The sequence below is a fragment of the Ranitomeya imitator genome, chromosome 1 (assembly GCF_032444005.1).
Source record: "Ranitomeya imitator isolate aRanImi1 chromosome 1, aRanImi1.pri, whole genome shotgun sequence".
Taxonomy (NCBI): Eukaryota; Metazoa; Chordata; class Amphibia; order Anura; family Dendrobatidae; genus Ranitomeya; species Ranitomeya imitator.
The window spans coordinates 1,249,254,743-1,249,274,402 of NC_091282.1; the positions used below are offsets into that span (position 1 = coordinate 1,249,254,743).

The 19,660-nt window shown below is 43.9% G+C and overlaps 1 protein-coding gene across 1 annotated transcript in view; it reads left to right on the top strand.

Moving 5' to 3' along the window:
- The window catches only part of LOC138657463 (vomeronasal type-2 receptor 26-like), an 80,930-nt gene that overhangs the window by 25,547 nt on the left and 35,723 nt on the right, over window positions 1-19,660 (top strand). Inside the window, exon 3 of the mRNA XM_069745262.1 lies at window positions 6,253-7,068. Coding sequence (XP_069601363.1) covers window positions 6,253-7,068 — 816 coding nt within the window. The remainder of the gene's footprint in view (window positions 1-6,252; window positions 7,069-19,660) is intronic.

Here is a 19,660-nt window from a genome sequence, read left to right on the forward strand (position 1 = left end):
CAATTCCAGATTCTCACTGCCCTAACAGTAAAGAATCCTCTTCTATGTTGGTGGAAAAACCTTCTCTCCTCCAGATGCAAAGAATGCCCCCTTGTGCCCGTCACCTTCCTTGGTATAAACAGATCCTCAGCGAGATATTTGTATTGTCCCCTTATATACTTATACATGGTTATTAGATCGCCCCTCAGTCGTCTTTTTTCTAGACTAAATAATCCTAATTTTGCTAATCTATCTGGGTATTGTAGTTCTCCCATCCCCTTTATTAATTTTGTTGCCCTCCTTTGTACTCTCTCTAGTTCCATTATATCCTTCCTGAGCACCGGTGCCCAAAACTGGACACAGTACTCCATGTGCGTTCTAACTAGGGATTTGTACAGAGGCAGTATAATGCTCTCATCATGTGTATCCAGACCTCTTTTAATGCACCCCATGATCCTGTTTGCCTTGGCAGCTGCTGCCTGGCACTGGCTGCTCCAGGTAAGTTTATCATTAACTAGGATTCCCAAGTCCTTCTCCCTGTCAGATTTACCCAGTGGTTTCCCGTTCAGTGTGTAATGGTGATATTGACTCCTTCTTCCCATGTGTATAACCTTACATTTATCATTGTTAAACCTCATCTGCCACCTTTCAGCCCAAGTTTCCAACTTATCCAGATCCATCTGTAGCAGAAGTGTTGTGAATTCTATGGTCAAGCACCCTCCTGTGGTCATGAGTGGTACTTCGGCTGGTTCTGTCTATGAGCTTCCGCTGGTATATGTGAGTAGGGCTGCGGCTTCTGAGTTTCCTTCCTCAGGTGACGAGGTTAAGTCGTTAGGTGCTGCTCCATTTAACTCCACCTAGTTCTTTGTTCCTGGCCTCCAGTCAATGTTCCAGTATTGGTCTTGCTCTCTCCTGGATCGTTCTTGTGGCCTGTCTGCCCTGCATAAGCTAAGTTCTGCTTGTGTTACTTTTGTTTGCTATATTTTCTGTCCAGCTTGCTATATTGGTTTTTCTTGCTTGCTGGAAGCTCTGAGACGCAGAGGGAGCACCTCCGTACCGTTAGTCTGCGTGGTTGTTTGTAGGTTTTTGTGTTGACCGCAAAGCTATCTTTCCTATCCTTGGTCTATTCAGTAAGTCGGGCCTTACTTTGCTAAATCTATTTAATCTCTGTGTTTGTATTTTCATCTTAACTCACAGTCATTATATGTGGGGGGCTGCCTTTTCCTTTGGGGAATTTCTCTGAGGCAAGGTAGGCTTATTTTTCTATCTTCAGGGCTAGCTAGTTTCTCAGGCTGTGCCGAGTTGCATAGGGAGCGTTAGGCGCAATCCACGGCTACCTCTAGTGTGGTATGTTAGGATTAGGGATTGCGGTCAGCAGAGTTTCCACGTCTCAGAGCTCGTCCTATGTTAGTAACTATCAGGTCACTTTGTGTGCTCTTAACCACTAGGTCCATTGTGGTTCTGAATCATCTGTTCATAACAGTAACCGCTTAGTGCGCTTAGGACAATCGGAGATAGCATGAGTGTTATACTTTGAATTCACCACAGTAAAAACACAGCCCATTCCGTCGTCTGTGTTCTTGCCGTTCAGCTCTGGTCAAAGTCCTATTGCATTGCATAGGCTCAGGTTTATGCTCAGATAATACCGCCAAATGGTGCACAGTTTTACGCTCATGTAAGCGTCGTTCGATCTGAATGGCCAAAGACATATACTCATTCAGACCAGCAGGCATAGGAAATCCCACCATGACATCCTTAAGGGCTTCAGAGAGACCATTCCTGAAAATTGCTGCCAGCGCACATTCATTCCATTGAGTGAGCACAGACCACTTCCTAAATTTCTGACAATATATCTCTACCTCATCCTGACCCTGACACAGAGCCAGCAAGATTTTCTCTGCCTGATCCACTGAATTAGGTTCGTCATAAAGCAATCCAAGCACCAGGAAAAATGCATCAACATCACGCAATGCCGGATCCCCTGGGGCAAGGGAAAATGCCCAGTCTTGAGGGTCGCCACGTAATAAAGAAATAATGATCTTTACTTGTTGAACTGGGTAACCAGAGGAGCGGGGTTTCAAACCCAGAAATAGTTTACAATTATTTTTGAAATTCAGAAACTTAGCTCTATCTCCAGAAAATAACTCAGGAATAGGAATTTTAGGTTCTAACATAGGATTTTGAACCACTAAATCTTGAATGTTCTGAACACTTATAGCGAGATTATCCATCAAAGAGGACAGACCTTGAATGTCCATGTCTACACCTGTGTTCTGAACCACCCTGATGTAAAGGGGAAAAGAGACAAAACACAGTGCAAAGAAAAAAAAATGGTCTCAGAACTTCTCTTTTCCCTCTATTGAGAAGCATTAGTACTTTGGGCCTCCAGTACTGTTATGAACTGGTGATTCAGAACCACAATGGACCTAGCGGTTAAGAGCACACAAAGTGACCTGATAGTTACTAACATAGGACGAGCTCTGAGACGTGGAAACTCTGCTGACCGCAATCCCTAATCCTATCATACCACACTAGAGGTAGCCGTGGATTGTGCCTAACGCTCCCTATGCAACTCGGCACAGCCTGAGACACTAGCTAGCTCTGAAGATAGAAAAATAAGCCTACCTTGCCTCAGAGAAATTCCCCAAAGGAAAAGGCAGCCCCCCACATATAATGACTGTGAGTTAAGATGAACATACAAACACAGAGATGAAATAGATTTAGCAAAGTGAGGCCCGACTTACTGAATAGACCGAGGATAGGAAAGATAGCTTTGCGGTCAACACAAAAACCTACAAACAACCACGCAGAGGGGCAAAAAGACCCTCCGCACCGACTAACAGTACGGAGGTGCTCCCTCTGCATCTCAGAGCTTCCAGCAAGCAAGAAAAACCAATATAGCAAGCTGGACAGAAAATATAGCAAACAAAAGTAACACAAGCAGAACTTAGCTTATGCAGGGCAGACAGGCCACAAGAACGATCCAGGAGAAAGCAAGACCAATACTGGAACATTGACTGGAGGCCAGGAACAAAGAACTAGGTGGAGTTAAATAGAGCAGCACCTAACGACTTAACCTCGTCACCTGAGGAAGGAAACTCAGAAGCCGCAGCCCCACTCACATATACCAGCGGAAGCTCATAGACAGAACCAGCCGAAGTACCACTCATGACCACAGGAGGGAGCTTGACCACAGAATTCACAACACAGAATACTATCTTCTCTTGTATTAACTGCTTTACATAATTTTGTATCATCTGCAAATATCGATATTTTACCGTGTAAACCTTCTACCAGATCATTCATGAATATGTTGAAGAGAACAGGTCCAATACTGACCCCTGCGGTACCCCACTGGTCACAGCAACCCAGTTAGAGACTATACCATTTATAACCACCCTCTGCTTTCTATCACTAAGCCAGTTACTAACCCATTTACACACATTTTCCCCCAGACCAAGCATTCTCATTTTGTGTACCAACCTCTTGTGCGGCACGGTATCAAACGCTTTGGAAAAATCGAGATATACCACGTCCAATGACTCACCGTGGTCCAGCCTATAGCTTACCTCTTCATAAAAACTGATTAGATTGGTTTGACAGGAGCAATTTCTCATAAACTCATGCTGATATGGAGTTAAACAGTTATTCTCATTGAGATAATCCAGAATAACATCCCTCAGACACCCTTCAAATATTTTACCAACAATAGAGGTTAGACTTACTGGCCTATAATTTCCAGGTTCAATTTTAGAGCCCGTTTTGAATATTGGCACCACATTTGCTCTGCGCCAGTAGTGCGGAACAGACCCCATCACTATAGAGTCCCTAAAAATAACCTAAATTGAAAATTCTGCCTTTATGTTTTAGATTGAAACATAAGTGTTTCATTTCAAGTAATGTTTAGATATAGGCTTCAGTAGACAAAAAAGCAAACCATCTGAGTATTACTAATCATATCCAGTGTAAATTATAGATCAACTCTCTTTGTTGTTGGTCTGCAGTCAAGTTGATGGCACTGCAGTGTCACGGGTGTGTCAGAGGCTGCAAATAGCCGCAGTGCATCTGGCTGCAGAAGTTCTCAGCGGTTTGCCTTGCAGACTAATGGCCACCTCCCCTGGCCTTAATGGTGTTACCTGGATGTGGGTGTTTATAACTCCCAACTTCCTCTTGGGTGTTGTGAGTGTTATTTTCTTTTTGCACATCTCTGTTGAGACTTGGAGCTGCAGCAGTCAGCTAGATTCCTCTTTGGAGTTTGAAGGATGGCAGTGTTTCTCTCTGAGTCTACTCAAGCTAAGTTTCCCTTTGATTTGGGTATCCTAGCCGTCTTTAGGGCTAGTGCGGTTTAACCAGCAACACCCCTTCCTTCCCTTACCACTAGGGTCTGACAGGAACTAGGTATTCTGCTCGGCGATTGGTGTGGAACATATTTAGGGTCTCTTAGGACAGACAGGGTGACGTTAGATCTGCCTAGGGGTCTCCACTCCCCTCTTCCCTAGTGTTGGGCCCCCCTTCCCCTTATCCCTTTGCATTGCCACTTAGTCTGTCCTACATTGTGCGTGACATGCAGCCAATGATTGAGCTCTGTAGCTTGTTATGTCTTGCAAAAGGAGAGGCACAGAGCCCTGTTATTAACTCTGGCATGGCACGTTACAACAGCGATCCAAACAAGCACTATAAATCGGGGCAGAGAAGGAAACCCTACACTGGACCCAAGGAAAGCAAGTTTTCAAAAGGTTAAACCCAACAGTATTCTGAAAGGGGAAAACAGATTTAATCTGCTTGCGTTCAAACTATGCATGAAGGATTCAAGTTCAGAGATAGACTTCCTGCCAAAGGAAGATAGCAACATTGATACAACAACCCTAGATGTGTACCTTCAGAATAAGAGGCATTGGGTCTGTCATAGCAATACCTGTTATGATCTGGTGGCCTAGGAGCAGCATGAGACGTACTCTGGAGAAGGTGGTACCTGTACTGACCGCAGACCCTGAACTTAGCACCGCGACTAGAAGTAGCCGTGGGATGTACCTAACACTCCCTAGACACCTCGACACAGCCAAAGGACTAACTTCCCCTAAAGATAGAAATGGGAAAACTATCTTGCCTCAGAGAAAATCCCCAAAGGATGGACAGCCCCCCACAAATATTGACTGTGAGAGGAGAGGGAAATGACATACACAGACTGAAATCAGGATTTAGCAAAGGAGGCCTTTCTAGCTAAAAAGAAAGAATAGGACAGAGTACTAACACTAGAAAATATCCACCACAGAAAATACAAGTCTCCACATCTGACTAAAGACATGGAGGGTATATCTGCATCTCCAGACAAGCTGGACAAGACAAAACATGAAAATGCACTGAACTATAAGGCCCACAGCAGGTGGACAGCAAAAACAAAGCCAGAACTTATCTTTGTTGAAATGAATAGCAAAACAGGAGAGACCAGGTATGGATGTGAATCCTCCGAAAACAATGGACAACTGGCACTGACTAAAGGATCAAGTAAGACTAAATAGCCCAGTCCAAATTGCAATAAGTGGACACACCTGATAAATGCTGCGATCCAAAGACAGCAGCACTACCACTCATAACCACCGGAGGGAGCCCAAGAGCAGAATTCACAACAAATACCCTTGTTAAAAAATGCCAAATTTACCAATGAGAGCTGAAAAATGCCCCAATAGCAGTTTTCTAGAGTTGAGGAGAAAGGGACTGTTTAAAAATGAAAATATTACATGATAAAATTAGTTTTAGAACATCTACAATACAGTCAAACCTTGCTGTTTCTAAACCACTCTATGAAAAAAGTGAACCGCGAGATGGAAATACCATCTTTCTGAGGTTATGATGCTGAAATTGTACAACACAGGTGAAAAAAAGCTTAGCCATTAAAAATTCAACTAATTTGGGATCTAAATGTTATGTATGCTTTCATGATTATGTTTGGATTACTGAATGTATAGTAAATCAGTATTGCTTTTTCTTACTTCTAAGTTGGCTCTCCAACTCTATGCTCTTCATGAATCCTAATTTAAACTTTATTCTACATTTTTTGGAATGACTCACACCAGTTTATTTTTTGTGTTTTTTTTAAGATTTTAAGTGTTTTATACACATATTCTGTTCCACAGGACTACACTGACAAATCCAGGAATCTTTAGATTGTGACTGACAATATTAACTTTGTATGAAGACTTTGGGGTTCTGACTGCCATAAAGTTGATATTGATGTTGCTTTTTTTTTGGTGTAACGCATATTGTTTTCTCTAGATCAGCTATGGTGCCACAAATCCTCTTTTATCCAATAAGCAGATGTATCCATCCTTTTTCCAAACTCTTCCTAGTGATGAAACTCAATTTCTGGCAATAATTAAACTTCTCAAACATTTTGATTGGACATGGATTGGCGTTCTTGCCTCCGATGATGATGGAGGTTACACACAAAGTCAGAAGTTAATGAAACAGGCAGCAGTTTATGATATTTGCATTGAATTTATTCTAAAAATGAAAACTGATGATCTCACAAATGAAAAAAACAGCAATGAAAGGAGAAGAAGGATATTTCAAAAATCAACCTCAAACATTGTTGTACTTTGTGGCACAATTTCATTTCTCACTGTACGATTTATTGAGGAGCAAAGCATTTCAGGAAAGGTGAAGACTCTGATTATACCAGCGGGGTCAAATATTCACATTCTTTCATCAGTAAAACATAAAGCATCATGTGATGGCAGCCTCATATTTTCAGCACCAAATGCAAAGATCCCACAACTAAAAACATTTTTAGAAGATATTAGTCTTGAAAATCGTCCGAATGATCCTATACTTGAACATATCCTGATTGTATATCTGAGGTGTAAACCTTCAAACCCCATCCTAAAAATGTTGGCTGCAGAAAAGTATCCACACAAACTTAAATATTGCAACAAAACTGTAAAATTACAAGAAATTGGCAGCAATCATTATTACACTGAAACATTCAGAACCACCTATCACGTATATACCGCTGTCTATGCCATGGCTCACGCTCTACATGAAGGCCTTCTTCATATGCCAAGATATTTCAATTCTAAATACATGTTACAGGTAATTTAACCCTTTTGCTTCAAGACGTACAGTATTAAATGCTTTTCTTAATTAGTCTGGACAAATTTCAAGTTGTTTACATATATATAAGTATTTGATCCCTTGCTGATTTTGTAAGTTTGCCCACTTATAAAATCATGAACAGTCAATAATTTTAAGGGTAGGTTAATTTTAACATTGAGAGATAGAATGTCAAAAATAAAATCCAGAAAATCACATTGTATAATTTATATAAATTTTATTTGCATTTCGCAGTGAGAAATAAGCATTTGATCCATCTAGCAAACAAGACTTAACATTTAGTATTAAGTCAGACGTTTTTTGTAGTTGATGATGAGGGTTGAGCACATGTCAGGAAGAATTTTGGTCCACACTCTCTGCAGATAATCTATAAATCATCGCTTGGCAACTCGGAGCTTCAGCTCCCTCCATACGTTTTCTATGGGATTAAGGTCTGGACACTGGCTAGACCACTCCATGACCTTAATGTACTTCTTTTTGAGTCACTCCTTTGTTGTCATGTATGTTTTGGGCCATTGTCTTGCTGGAAGACACAGCCATGACCCATTTTTAATGTCCTGGCAGAGGGAAGGAGGTTGTTACTCAGAATTTTATGGTACATGGCTCAATCCATTGTCCCATTGATGTGGTGACATAGTCCTGTGCCCTTAGCAGATAACCACCAAAACATAATGCTTCCACCTCTATGATTGACAGTGGGGACGGTGTTCTTTGGCTCGAAGGCAGCATTTCTCTTCCTCCAAACATGGTGAGATGTGTTAATGCCAAAGACCTCAGTTTTTGTCTCATCTGAAGACAGCACTTTCTCCCAATCACTAACAGAATCATCCAGGTGTTCATTGACAAGCTTCAGACGGGCCTGCACATGTGCCATCTTGAGCGGGGGACCTTGTGGACACTTTAGGATTTTAAAACTTTATGGCGTAAAGTGTTTTCAATGGTTTTCTTGGTGAATCTTGTCCCAGCTGCCTTGAGATCATTAACAAGTTCCCCCCATGTAGATTTAGGCTGATCTCTCACCTTCCTCATGATCAAGGATACCCCACAGGGTGAGATTTTGCATGGTGCCCCAGATCTATGACGATTGACAGTCATTTTGTATTTCTTCCATTTTCTTACTATTACACCAACAGTTTTCTGCATCTCACCCAGAGTATTACTTATGGTTTTGTAGCCCTTTCCAGCTTTGTGCAGGTCAACGATCTTGACCCTGTCTTCCTTATAAAACTCTTTGGTCTTGTCCAAGTTGTAGGGGTTAGAGTCTCACTGATTAATTGAGTCTGTGGACAGGAGTTGTTTTTTTTTATAAAGGAGACTATGTAAGACAGCTGTCTTTAATGCAAGTAATGAGCTGATTAGAAGCGTCTAACTGGTCTGTAGGAGACAGAACTCTTAATGGTTGGTAGGGGATCAAATACATGTTTCTCACTGCAAAATGCAAATACATTTCTAGAATTTATACAATGAGATTTTCAGGATTTTATTTTTGATATTCTATCTTACAATATTAAAATTAACCTACCCTTAAAATTATAGACTATTCATGTCTTTGTCAGTGGGCAAACTTCCAAAATCAGCAACAGATCAAATACTTATTTCCCCCACTGTATATATACTTATTTTATTTACACTTTATAATAAAAATCTCTTAATCATATTTTCTAAAAGAAGAAATTTAGTCACCTTAAATAGAGTCTATGACAAAGAAATTGCTTCGTAAAGTAAGCACATTATATGGGGAGTCAGCAAGTTCCCCAGGTCTGCAACTGAAACCACATGGACGAGAGATCGTCCCACCCAAGACCTGTTCTCCTTATAAAGTGGGCATAATGCTACTCAGACAACACAGGCTGAGGGTAAAGGATGAGGGTAAAACAGTGTGACAATTCTTTATTGACACGGAAAACAGGCAGATAACACATATTCAAAATTCCCCAAGATGGTACACATTACAGAGTCTCACCCTTTGCTGACCCATCAAGATAATGACAGATGTTGCAGTAGAGCTTCCAGGGTCAGCTACCCCACCTGTGGTACACACAGAGAGAGGAGGTAATGACAAGCATAGGAAGATGACAGTCCATTGAGTCCATACAAGGTCCAAAGCCAGTTGACACAAGAGTCACAACCTGGCTTATCTGACCATCTCCATGGACCTCAGGTGACCAGCGGGTCCTAATACTGGCTTTCTCCAAACGTATCCATGGTCTAGAAAAGATCTGCTTTCTTCCAACTGGAGCCGAAAGCCTCTAGTTTATTTCCTGTAGAATGATAGATCCGTGTCCCTCGTAATGGTGCCATGATGAATTGGCAGCAGTGATGTCTCTTGTCCTTTAGGTGTGTTTGGCAGAATCTCTGGCCAACTCTCTCTCACCATGTCAGACTCATTATACAGAGACATATAACCTATTTAAAACTTATTATTAGTGTTGGGCGATACCTTCCAATATCGGGAAATATTGGGATCAGATTGGATCAGCCGATATCCAAAAAATATCGGATATCGCCGAAACCGATACCGGAAACCAATGAAAGTCAATGGGACACAAATATCGGAATGAAAATAAGCCCTTTCTTTCCTTGCACATCCTGTTCCGGGGGGGGAAGAGTGTGGGCAGTGCATGGGCGGAGACTAAATGTATGTGTGGGACCGTGGGGGGGCTGTGCGGACCTGCCATGGGTCTGTACGGGCCTCTCGGGGGTCTGTGCAGGCTGCCAGGTGTCTGTGCGGGCCTGGCAGGGGTCTGTACAGGCCTCTCAGGGGTCTGTGCGGCCTGCCCGGGGTCTGTGCAGCCTGTTGGGGGTCTGTACGGGCCTCTCGGGGGTCTGTGCGGCCTGCCGGGCGTCTGTGCGGCCTGCCGGCGGTCTGCACGGGCCTCTCAGGGTCTGTGCGGCCTGCCGGGGGTCTGTGTAGTCTGCCGGGGGTCTGTACAGGCCTCTCGGGGTCTGTGCAGCCTGCCGAGGGTCTCTGCGGGCTGCCGGGGGTCTGTACGGGCCTCTCGGGGGTCTTTGCGGGCCTCTCGGGGGTCTTTGTGTTTGTGTGCAGGCATCGTCCGATGGGACTACAAGTCCCATCGGGCTATGCCTGCTACAATGGCAGTGATTGACACATTAGCCAATGATGGGACAGTAGTAGTCCCATCATCCAGCTAATGTGTTGAATGTAAAAAAACAAACAAACAAACATACATACTCCATACAACATATTACATACATATTACATACATACTACATACAACATACATACATACAACATACATACAAAATACTACATGCATACTACATACATACTACATACATACATGCAACATACATACAACATACTATATACTACATACATACTACATACATACAACATACATACAACATACATACAACATACTATATACTACATACATACATACAACATACTACATTCATACTACAAACATACATACAACATACTACATACATACAACATACATTCAAAATACTACATACAGTACATACTACATACAGTACGTACATGAAACATACATACAACATACCCCATACATACAAAACACATACTACATACATACAACATACATACAGCATACATACATACAACATGCATACAACATACTACATGCATACTACATTCATACATACAACATACTACATACTACATACATACAACATACATACATACAACATGCTATATATTACATACATACATACAACACACTACATACATGCTACATACATACAACATACCACATACATACAACATACATACTACATACACACATTTTGATCTCATCACAGAAGAAGAAGTCACCAGGTTCCTCTCTTCATCTCGTCCGACCACATGCTCTACCGACCCCATTCCCTCTCATCTCCTCCAGTCTCTCTCTCCAGTCGTCACTACTCACCTAACTACAATCTTTAATCTCTCACTCTCCTCTGGCATTTTCCCATCCTCCATCAAACACTCTATCATTACTCCGTCACTAAAGAAACCCACCCTCGACCCATCCTGCACAAACAACTACAGACCGGTCCCCAATCTCCCCTTCATCTCTAAACTCTTGGAGCGCCTAGTCTACTCCCGCCTTAGCCGTTACCTCTCCATTCACTCCCTCCTAGACCCTTCACAGTTCGGCTTCTGCCCCCTACACTCGACAGAAACTGCACTCATCAAAGTGACCAACGACCTGCTGACAGCAAAATGTAATGGTGACCACTCTCTGCTCATTCTTCTCGATCTTTCTGCAGCTTTCGACACTGTTGACCACCCTTTCTTACTCTCTAGACTCCAGTCACTTGGCATTAAGGACACTGCTCTCTCCTGGTTCTCTGTTATGACCTGGTGGTTAGGAGCACCTGGAATGACCTGATAGTTAAACCTCGTACAGGACGAGCTCTGGGATGTGGGAACTCTGCTGACCGCAAGCCCTAATCCTATCACACACACTAGAAATAGCCGTGGAGCGCTCCTGACCAGACCTAGGCGCCTCGTCACAGCCTAAGAACTATCTAGCCCTAGAGATAGAAAATAAAGCCTACCTTGCCTCAGAGAAATTCCCCAAAGGTAAAGGAAGCCGCCCACATATATCGACTGTGAGTAAAGATGAAAGTCACTAACGCAGAAATGAAACTAGTTTCAGCAAAGGGAGGCCAGACTTACTAAATAGACAGAGGATAGGAAAGGTAACTTTGCGATCAGCACAAAAACCTACAAAAGACCACGCAGAGTGTGCAAAAAAGACCTCCGCACCGACTCACGGTGCGGAGGGACCACTCTGCATCCCAGAGCTTCCAGCTAGCAAGACAAAATCATGATAACCAACTGGACAAGAAAACAGTGAACAAATAATGTCTATCAGGAACTTAGCTTCTGCAGGAGAAGGCAGGTCACCAGAGAGATCCAGGAGCGAACTGAACAAATGCAAAAAACATTGACAGCTGGCATGGAGTAATGATCTGAGAGGAGTTAATTAAAGCAGCCAACCAAAGGATAAACCAAGTCACCTGTGTAAGGAACCTCAGAAGCCGCAGCTTCACTCATAGCCACCAGAGGGAGCCCATAGACAGAACTCGCCGAAGTACCATTCACGACCACAGGAGGGAGCTCGACAACAGAATTCACAACAGTTCTCCTCCTATCTTTCTGACCTTTCCTTCAGTGTTCTCTTCTTTGGCTCCACTTCATCTTCTCTTCCTCTCACTGTCGGGGTACCTCAGGGCTCAGTCCTTGGCCCCCTTCTCTTCTCCATCTACACAGCCCCAATTGGACAGACCATCAGCATATTTGGCTTTCAGTACCATCTTTATGCCAATGACACACAACTATATACATCATCCCCTGGCCTTACTCCTGCTGTACTACAGAACGCCACTGACTGCCTGTCCGCAGTCTCTGACATCATGTCCGCTCTCTATCTGAAACTCAACCTCTCCAAAACTGAACTTCTTCTGCTCCCACCATCTACTAACCTCCCTAAACCTGACATTTCCCTCTCTGTGGGTGACACCATAATAACACCCCGGCAGCAGGCGCGCTGTCTGGGTGATATGTTTGACTCCGATCTCTCCTTCACATCCCATATACAATCTCTTGCCCGCTCATGCCGCTTACACCTAAAGAACATCTCTAGAATCTGCCCTTTTCTCACCATAGAAACAACAAAAACCCTCACTGTCCCCCTGATCCACTCCCGCCTGAACTACTGCAACGCTCTATTAATTGGCCTCCCCCTCACTCGACTTTCTCCTCTCCAGTCAATCCTTAATGCAGCAGCCAGGGTCGTCCATCTGGCTAATCGTTACTCAGATGCATCCGCTCTTCACCAGTCATTACACTGGCTACCCATTCATTACAGGATACAATTCAAAGTACTTGTTCTCACCCATAAAGCTCTTCACAGTGCAGCACCCCCTTACATCTCCTCCCTCATTTCTGTCTATCGGCCTAACCGACCTCTTCGCTCTGCAAATGACTTTCAACTAACCTCTGCATTAATCCGTACCTCCCACTCCCGACTACAAGACTTCTCCCGTGCTGCGCCAATCCTCTGGAATGCTCTACCCCAAGAAATTAGGACCATCCACAATTTGCATAGTTTTAGGCGCTCCCTCAAAACACATTTGTTCAGAGCGGCCTATCATGTTCCCTAATCAGTTATTCTGTTTGTGTGTAGCCCATTCACTACTTCCATCTTTCCCCCACTCCCTGAAGATGGCTGGACCATCATTGTAAATACATCATTGTAAATACACACCTGTGCTTTTTTATTTCCCCACCTCATTGTAGATTGTAAGCTCTCACGAGCAGGGTCATCTTGTGTTGCATTAATTATTGTATTGTTAACATTGTTACTTATGACTGTTGTGTTTGAAGCTGTTAAACTGTAAATTGCTGCAGAATATGTTGGTGCTATATAAATAAAGATTATTATTATTATTATTATTATTATTATACATACAACATACATACAACATACTACATACATACAACATACATACATACTACCTACATACTACATACATACTACATACATACAACATACATACAACATACATACAACATACATACATAAAAACTACATACATACTACATACATACTACATACAATGCATTCATACATTGCATACAATACATACATATAGACATACAGTACATATAACATAGATACATACTCACCATCACTTCTCACTTTGTTCCCCGAAGCCAGTGTCCTCTGTAATAAATATGAAAATAACAAACAAACTATATACTCCCTGATCCGCAGAAATCCACGAGTGTCCCACGACGATCTCCCGATGAGAACGGCAGCATCAGCTGATGCGACCGCTCTCTAGGGGCTCCAGGAATACATTGACAGTAGGAAGGTATCCTTCCGCACTGTATTCCGCCGCCGCTGTAAAAAAATAGTCCCTAGTCTCACTTTTGGCATTGCTGTGTGAGAAATTTCCCATGCAGCAATTGCCATAAAGTGAGACTCTGAACTATAGTAAACTCTCAGTGATGCACTGCAGGAGCCATTATCTCCTGTCAGTGTGTCACTGAGGGTCCTATAGCGCAGTGACATCACCCGATGTCCATGTTCTATAGGGGAGATCGTCGTGGGACACTCGTTATAGTATACGGTTTATTATTTTAAGTTTTTTGCAGGCGCTGAAGTATGGTAAATATTAGGGTTGAGCGAAACGGGTCGAAATTTTTCAAAAGTCGCCGACTTTTGGCAAGGTCGGGTTTCATGAAACCCGACCCGACCCCAGTGTGGGGTCGGCCATTAAGTCGGCAATCTTTTGAATCTAGAATCGGAATTCCGATACCGATTCCCGATATGTTTAAGATATCGGGAATTGGTATCGGAATTCAGATTTAAGTGTAAAATAAAGAATTGAAATAAAAAATATCGCAATACTTACCCTATGACGCGCCCTGGTACTAACCGGGAACCTTCCTTCCTTAGAATTAGCCTTCCAGGACCCTGCGGTGACGTCGCGGTGACGTCGCGGCTTGTGATTGGCCACGCGGCCGCCCATGTGACCGCTCGCGCGGCCAATCACAAGCCGCGACGTCACCCGCGACGTCTCCGAAGGTCCTGGAAGGGCTGATTCTTAGGAAGGAAGGCTGCCGGAAAGAAGCAGGGCGCGTCCGAGGGTGAGTATATTCCTATTAGGTATTCCTATTAGGTATATACTCACCCTCGGACGCGCCCTGCTTCTTTCCGGCAGCCTTCCTTCCTAAGAATCAGCCCTTCCAGGACCTTCGGTGACGTCGCGGGTGACGTCGCGGCTTGTGATTGGCCGCATGAGCGGTCACATGGGCGGCCGCGCGGCCAATCACAAGCCGCGACGTCACCGCGACGTCACCGCAAGGTCCTGGAAGGCTGATTCTAAGGAAGGAAGGTTCCCGGTTAGTACCAGGGCAGAATTTAAAAAAGATAAAAAATGGTAAAAAATGATCCCAGGATCGTTTTTTACCATTTTTTATCTTTTTTAAATTCCGGACACATTGTTTAATATATATTATATCAGGTCTTTTTTTGTACATGAATTATTTGGTACCTTGGTGGTTGTCTCGTGCTACACCTTTTCCTTATATAATTTTGTAATATTAAAAAATGTATTTAAATATTTTTATATTGTTTTATTTTCTGTGATTTGATTTGCTACTGCCTCAATAAAGATACACCTATTCGAACTCCGTGCTGGTATCTCTCTCTCTTTCTTTGGTTCATTCTCTGGGTGTGGTGTTTGTTCCATTGTATGTAGTATGTACGGTATGTAGTATGTATGTTGTATGTATGTAGTATGTTGTATGTATTTTGTATATATGTAGTATGTTGTTTGTATGTAGTATGTATGTAGTATGTTGTATGTATGTTGTATGTAGTATGTATATATCATTTATGTTGTATGTATGTTGTATGCAGTATGTATGTAGTATGTTGTATGTATGTATGTTGTATGTATGTAGTATGTATGTGGTATGTTGTTTGTATGTAGTATGTATGTAGTATATATGTAGTATGTTGTATGTATGTTGTATGTTGTATGCATATAGCATGTATGTTGTATGTATGTCGTATGCAGTATGTATGTTGTATGTATGTTGTATGTATGTAGAATATAGTATGCATGTAGTATGTATATATGTAGTATGTATGTAGTATCTACAGTATGTATGTAGTATGTGTTAGGGTTGGCGGAACGCACCAAATATACTTATTAAGGGAGATAGGTGCATTCGCAACCCGGGATCCACCGTGCAGGAAAGAACCTGCTGCTAAGCAAGGCGGCGAAGCAAATTAGTACAAACAAACTCTGTTACTTCACAGAGCCCGTAGTAAAGAGAACACTGTGCCCTGTTTAGCTCCCAGGGGACACAGCTACTGTGTAGAGCCGACAGTGGTCATGCAGTCCAACCAACACACAGCTCCTCTCCAGTGGAGCTGGAATTCTAATGGCTATTAGCCAGCCCTGAATTCACACATAAACTCCTCGCTGGAGGTGCCAGCATTCTAGAGGCTTATTTCAGCCGGGTCCCTGACTGCATACACACAAAACTCCTCGCCGGAGGTGCCAGCATTCTAGAGGCTTATTTCAGCCAGGTCCCTGACCACACACACGACCACACTGGTGCTGAGCTCGTACATATTTGATACTAGCGCATGGCCGTTCAGTCATGAGAACCTTTTATAGCTGTAGCAACTTCAGGACCTTCCCCGAAGGACCAATGGAAGACTGTCGCAGAACTTGATCAGGTACAGGGCCTTCCTGGAGGACCAATGGAAATTGCTGCAGTACCTGAGCATGTAACCCTTCATCTCCACTGAGAGATCTTACCCTGGGCATGTTCAGTGTGTGCAAAGCAGGACTTAGGCGGGAACTCGACTCCTAACAGTATGTATGTGTTTTTTTTTTTTACATTCAACACATTAGCCAGATGATGGGACTACTCCTGTTCCATCATTGGCTAATGTGTCAATCAGTGTCATTGTAGCAGGCATAGCCCGATGGGACTTGTAGTCCCATCGGACAATGCCTGCACACACACACAACCCCCAGCAGGCCCGCACAGACCCCCGGCAGGCCCGCAAAGACCCCCGGCAGCCCGCACAGACCCCCAGCAGACCCGTACAGACTCCCGGCAGCCTGCACAGACCCCCATCAGGCCCATACAGACCCCCGTCAGGCCCATACAGACCCCCATCAGGCCCGCACCCCCCCGGCAGGCCGCACAGACTCCGGCAGGCCTGCACAGACCCCCTATGCTCACACACAGACCTCACCTGCACACACAGGCACGCAGTCTCCGCCCACGCACCACCCACATTCTATTACAGCGCATCATTGCACTATAGAAACTTCCAATTCCGGTGTTCGATATCTTAAAAGTATCGGAACTCAGTATCGGAAATCTGATACAGCGAATATCGGCCGATACCCGATATTTGCAGTATCGGAATGCTCAACACTACTTATTATATAACCTATTATATTGGCATATAAGCTAATTTTAGATTTACCCAGTGTCCTTCAGTTCAGCCTCATAGATAAGGGAAACAGTGGTGATAAGATCAAATAGCCTTGTTTGATTATGTAATCTATTTGCATATATTTTCTTACTCTGCTTTAAAATTCAACAACCTATCTAGGCTAGACAATGTGTAATTAGCATATCAGTAGTCCTCACTATTCATCAAGGATAAGAGCACACAATGTAATATCAAATATCAGCTTACAAGTCAATATTCCAGGCTTCCACAAGCAAAAGTTTGTTTTCTTGACCAACAGGAAATCACACTTAAATCCAAAAGCCAACATACAGATAAAAAGTCAATTCTTCTTGGTTTGCTAAACATAGTCATCTGGGTAATTAAAATATAACCTGGTTTCTTCACATTGCTCCCCCATGTTAATTAGTCACATGTGATAGGATTTTGATCATCCTCCACTTATGGGGAGCAGTCCACAACATGTCTTAAAGCACAGTCATGAATGTAAGAGGTCTCACCTTTATGACACAAAACTTCCATCATCCAGTTTCCTCAGAGCATATTTCTAATTTAACAAAAAAAAATTATGTGTGGTAGGTGTCGAGTTCCCGCCACTGCACAGGGGGAATCTCGAACCATGTCTGCTGCGGACTCCCATTCTACATCAGCCGCAGTGGATCCTGCTCAGTAGAGACGTCGGTCCCAGCGTCTCGCTCAGTCTGAAACTGTGCAAAGGGTTACTGTTGCCTTTCCAGGCTCTACTTTTGTGGCCAGCACTGTTCAGTGGCGAGCAGGCTTTTCTTGGACTAAATCCTGCTTTGCACACACTGAGCATGCCCACGGGAGGACCTCTCATTGGAGGTCGGGGGTCACACACTCAGGCCCTGTAGCAGTTCCCATTGTTTCTCCAGGAAGGTCCTGAAGAGCGGCAACTATAAAATGTTTGCATGGCTGCATGGCCATGCGCTAGTATCAACCTATGTTATGAGCTTTGCTACATTGTGTTCATGGCAGTATGAGGTCAGAGTTGGCTGAAATAAGCCCCTAGAATACCGGCACCTCCGGTGAGAAGTTTTGTGTGTGTGAATTCAGGGCTGGCGTATAACCACTAGAATTCCGGCTCCACCAGAGAGGAGTTGTTGTGTGTTATGCTGACTGCATGACCACAGTTTGCTTTCGGCTCTATTAGGTAGCTGTGATCCTCTGTTAGGTTAACAGAGCCCAGCATTTTCCTACCTTGCGATTCTGTGAAGTAACAGAGTTCGCTTATACCGCTATATAGTGCTGCCTTTTGCTAGCAGCAGGTTTCTCTCCTGCACGGTGGACACTGGGTTGCGAACGCATCCATTATTACATATATACTCGGTGCGTTCCGTCAACCCTAACATAATACTAGCCAAGATCTGGATAGTAAATGGCAGACGATCAGCGTCTACAGCGGTTAGTGTTGAGCATTCCGATACCGCAAGTATCGGGTATCGGCCGATACTTGCGGTATCGGAATTCCGATACCGAGATCCGATACTTTTGTGGTATCGGGTATCGGTATCGGATCAATAGGGATGTGTAAAATAAAGAATTAAAATAAAAAATATTGATATGCTCACCTCTCCGGCGGCCCCTGGACATCATGCTGGTAACCGGCAGGCTTCTTTGTTTAAAATGAGCGCCTTCAGGACCTGCGAATGACGTCGCGGCTTCTGATTGGTCGCGTGCCGCCCATGTGACCGGCACACGACCAATCAGAAGCCGCGACGTCATTCTCATTCACAAAACTCCTAATTCTAGGAATTAAGGACCTGCGAATGACGTCGCGGCTTCTGATTGGTCGCGTGCCTGTCACATGGGCGGCACGCGACCAATCAGAAGCCACAACGTCATTCGCCGGTCCTGAAGGCGCTCATTTTAAACAAAGAAGCCGGCCGGTTACCAGCGTGATGTCCAGGGGCCGCCGGAGAGGTGAGCATATCAATATTTTTTATTTTAATTCTTTATTTTACACATCCCTATGGATCCCAGGGCCTGAAGGAGAGTTTCCTCTCCTTCAGACCCTGGGAACCATGAGAATACCTTCCGATACTTGATGTCCCATTGACTTGTATTGGTATTGGATATCGGTATCGGCGATATCCGATATTTTTCGGGTATCGGCCGATACTATCCGATACCGATACTTTCAAGTATCGGACGGTATCGCTCAACACTAACAGCGGTACATCCAGAAGCTGGAGGGTAGGTTTTCGGCTCTTGAGCGCACAACCTCGGCCGTGGATGTCACCGCAGTCGCTGTAGCTGCAGCCAGTTTGTCCTCTGCCACCCCTGTTCTGACCCTATCTCGCCTCCTGCTGCCAGAAAAATTTTCTGGTGATAGCAAATCTTGTAAGGGTTTCGTGAGCCAGTGCTCTATACACCTCAAGCTCCTGGCCGCATGTATTCCCACTGAGTGGGCAAGGGTGGGATTCATTTTGTCTCTCCTGTTGGACAGGGCGCTGGAATGGGCTACCCCGCTGTGGGAGCGTGGAGATCATGTGTTGCAGAGTGCTCCGCTGTTCCTGAGCACTCTGAAACAGGTCTTTTTAGGACCTCAAATCACCCATGAT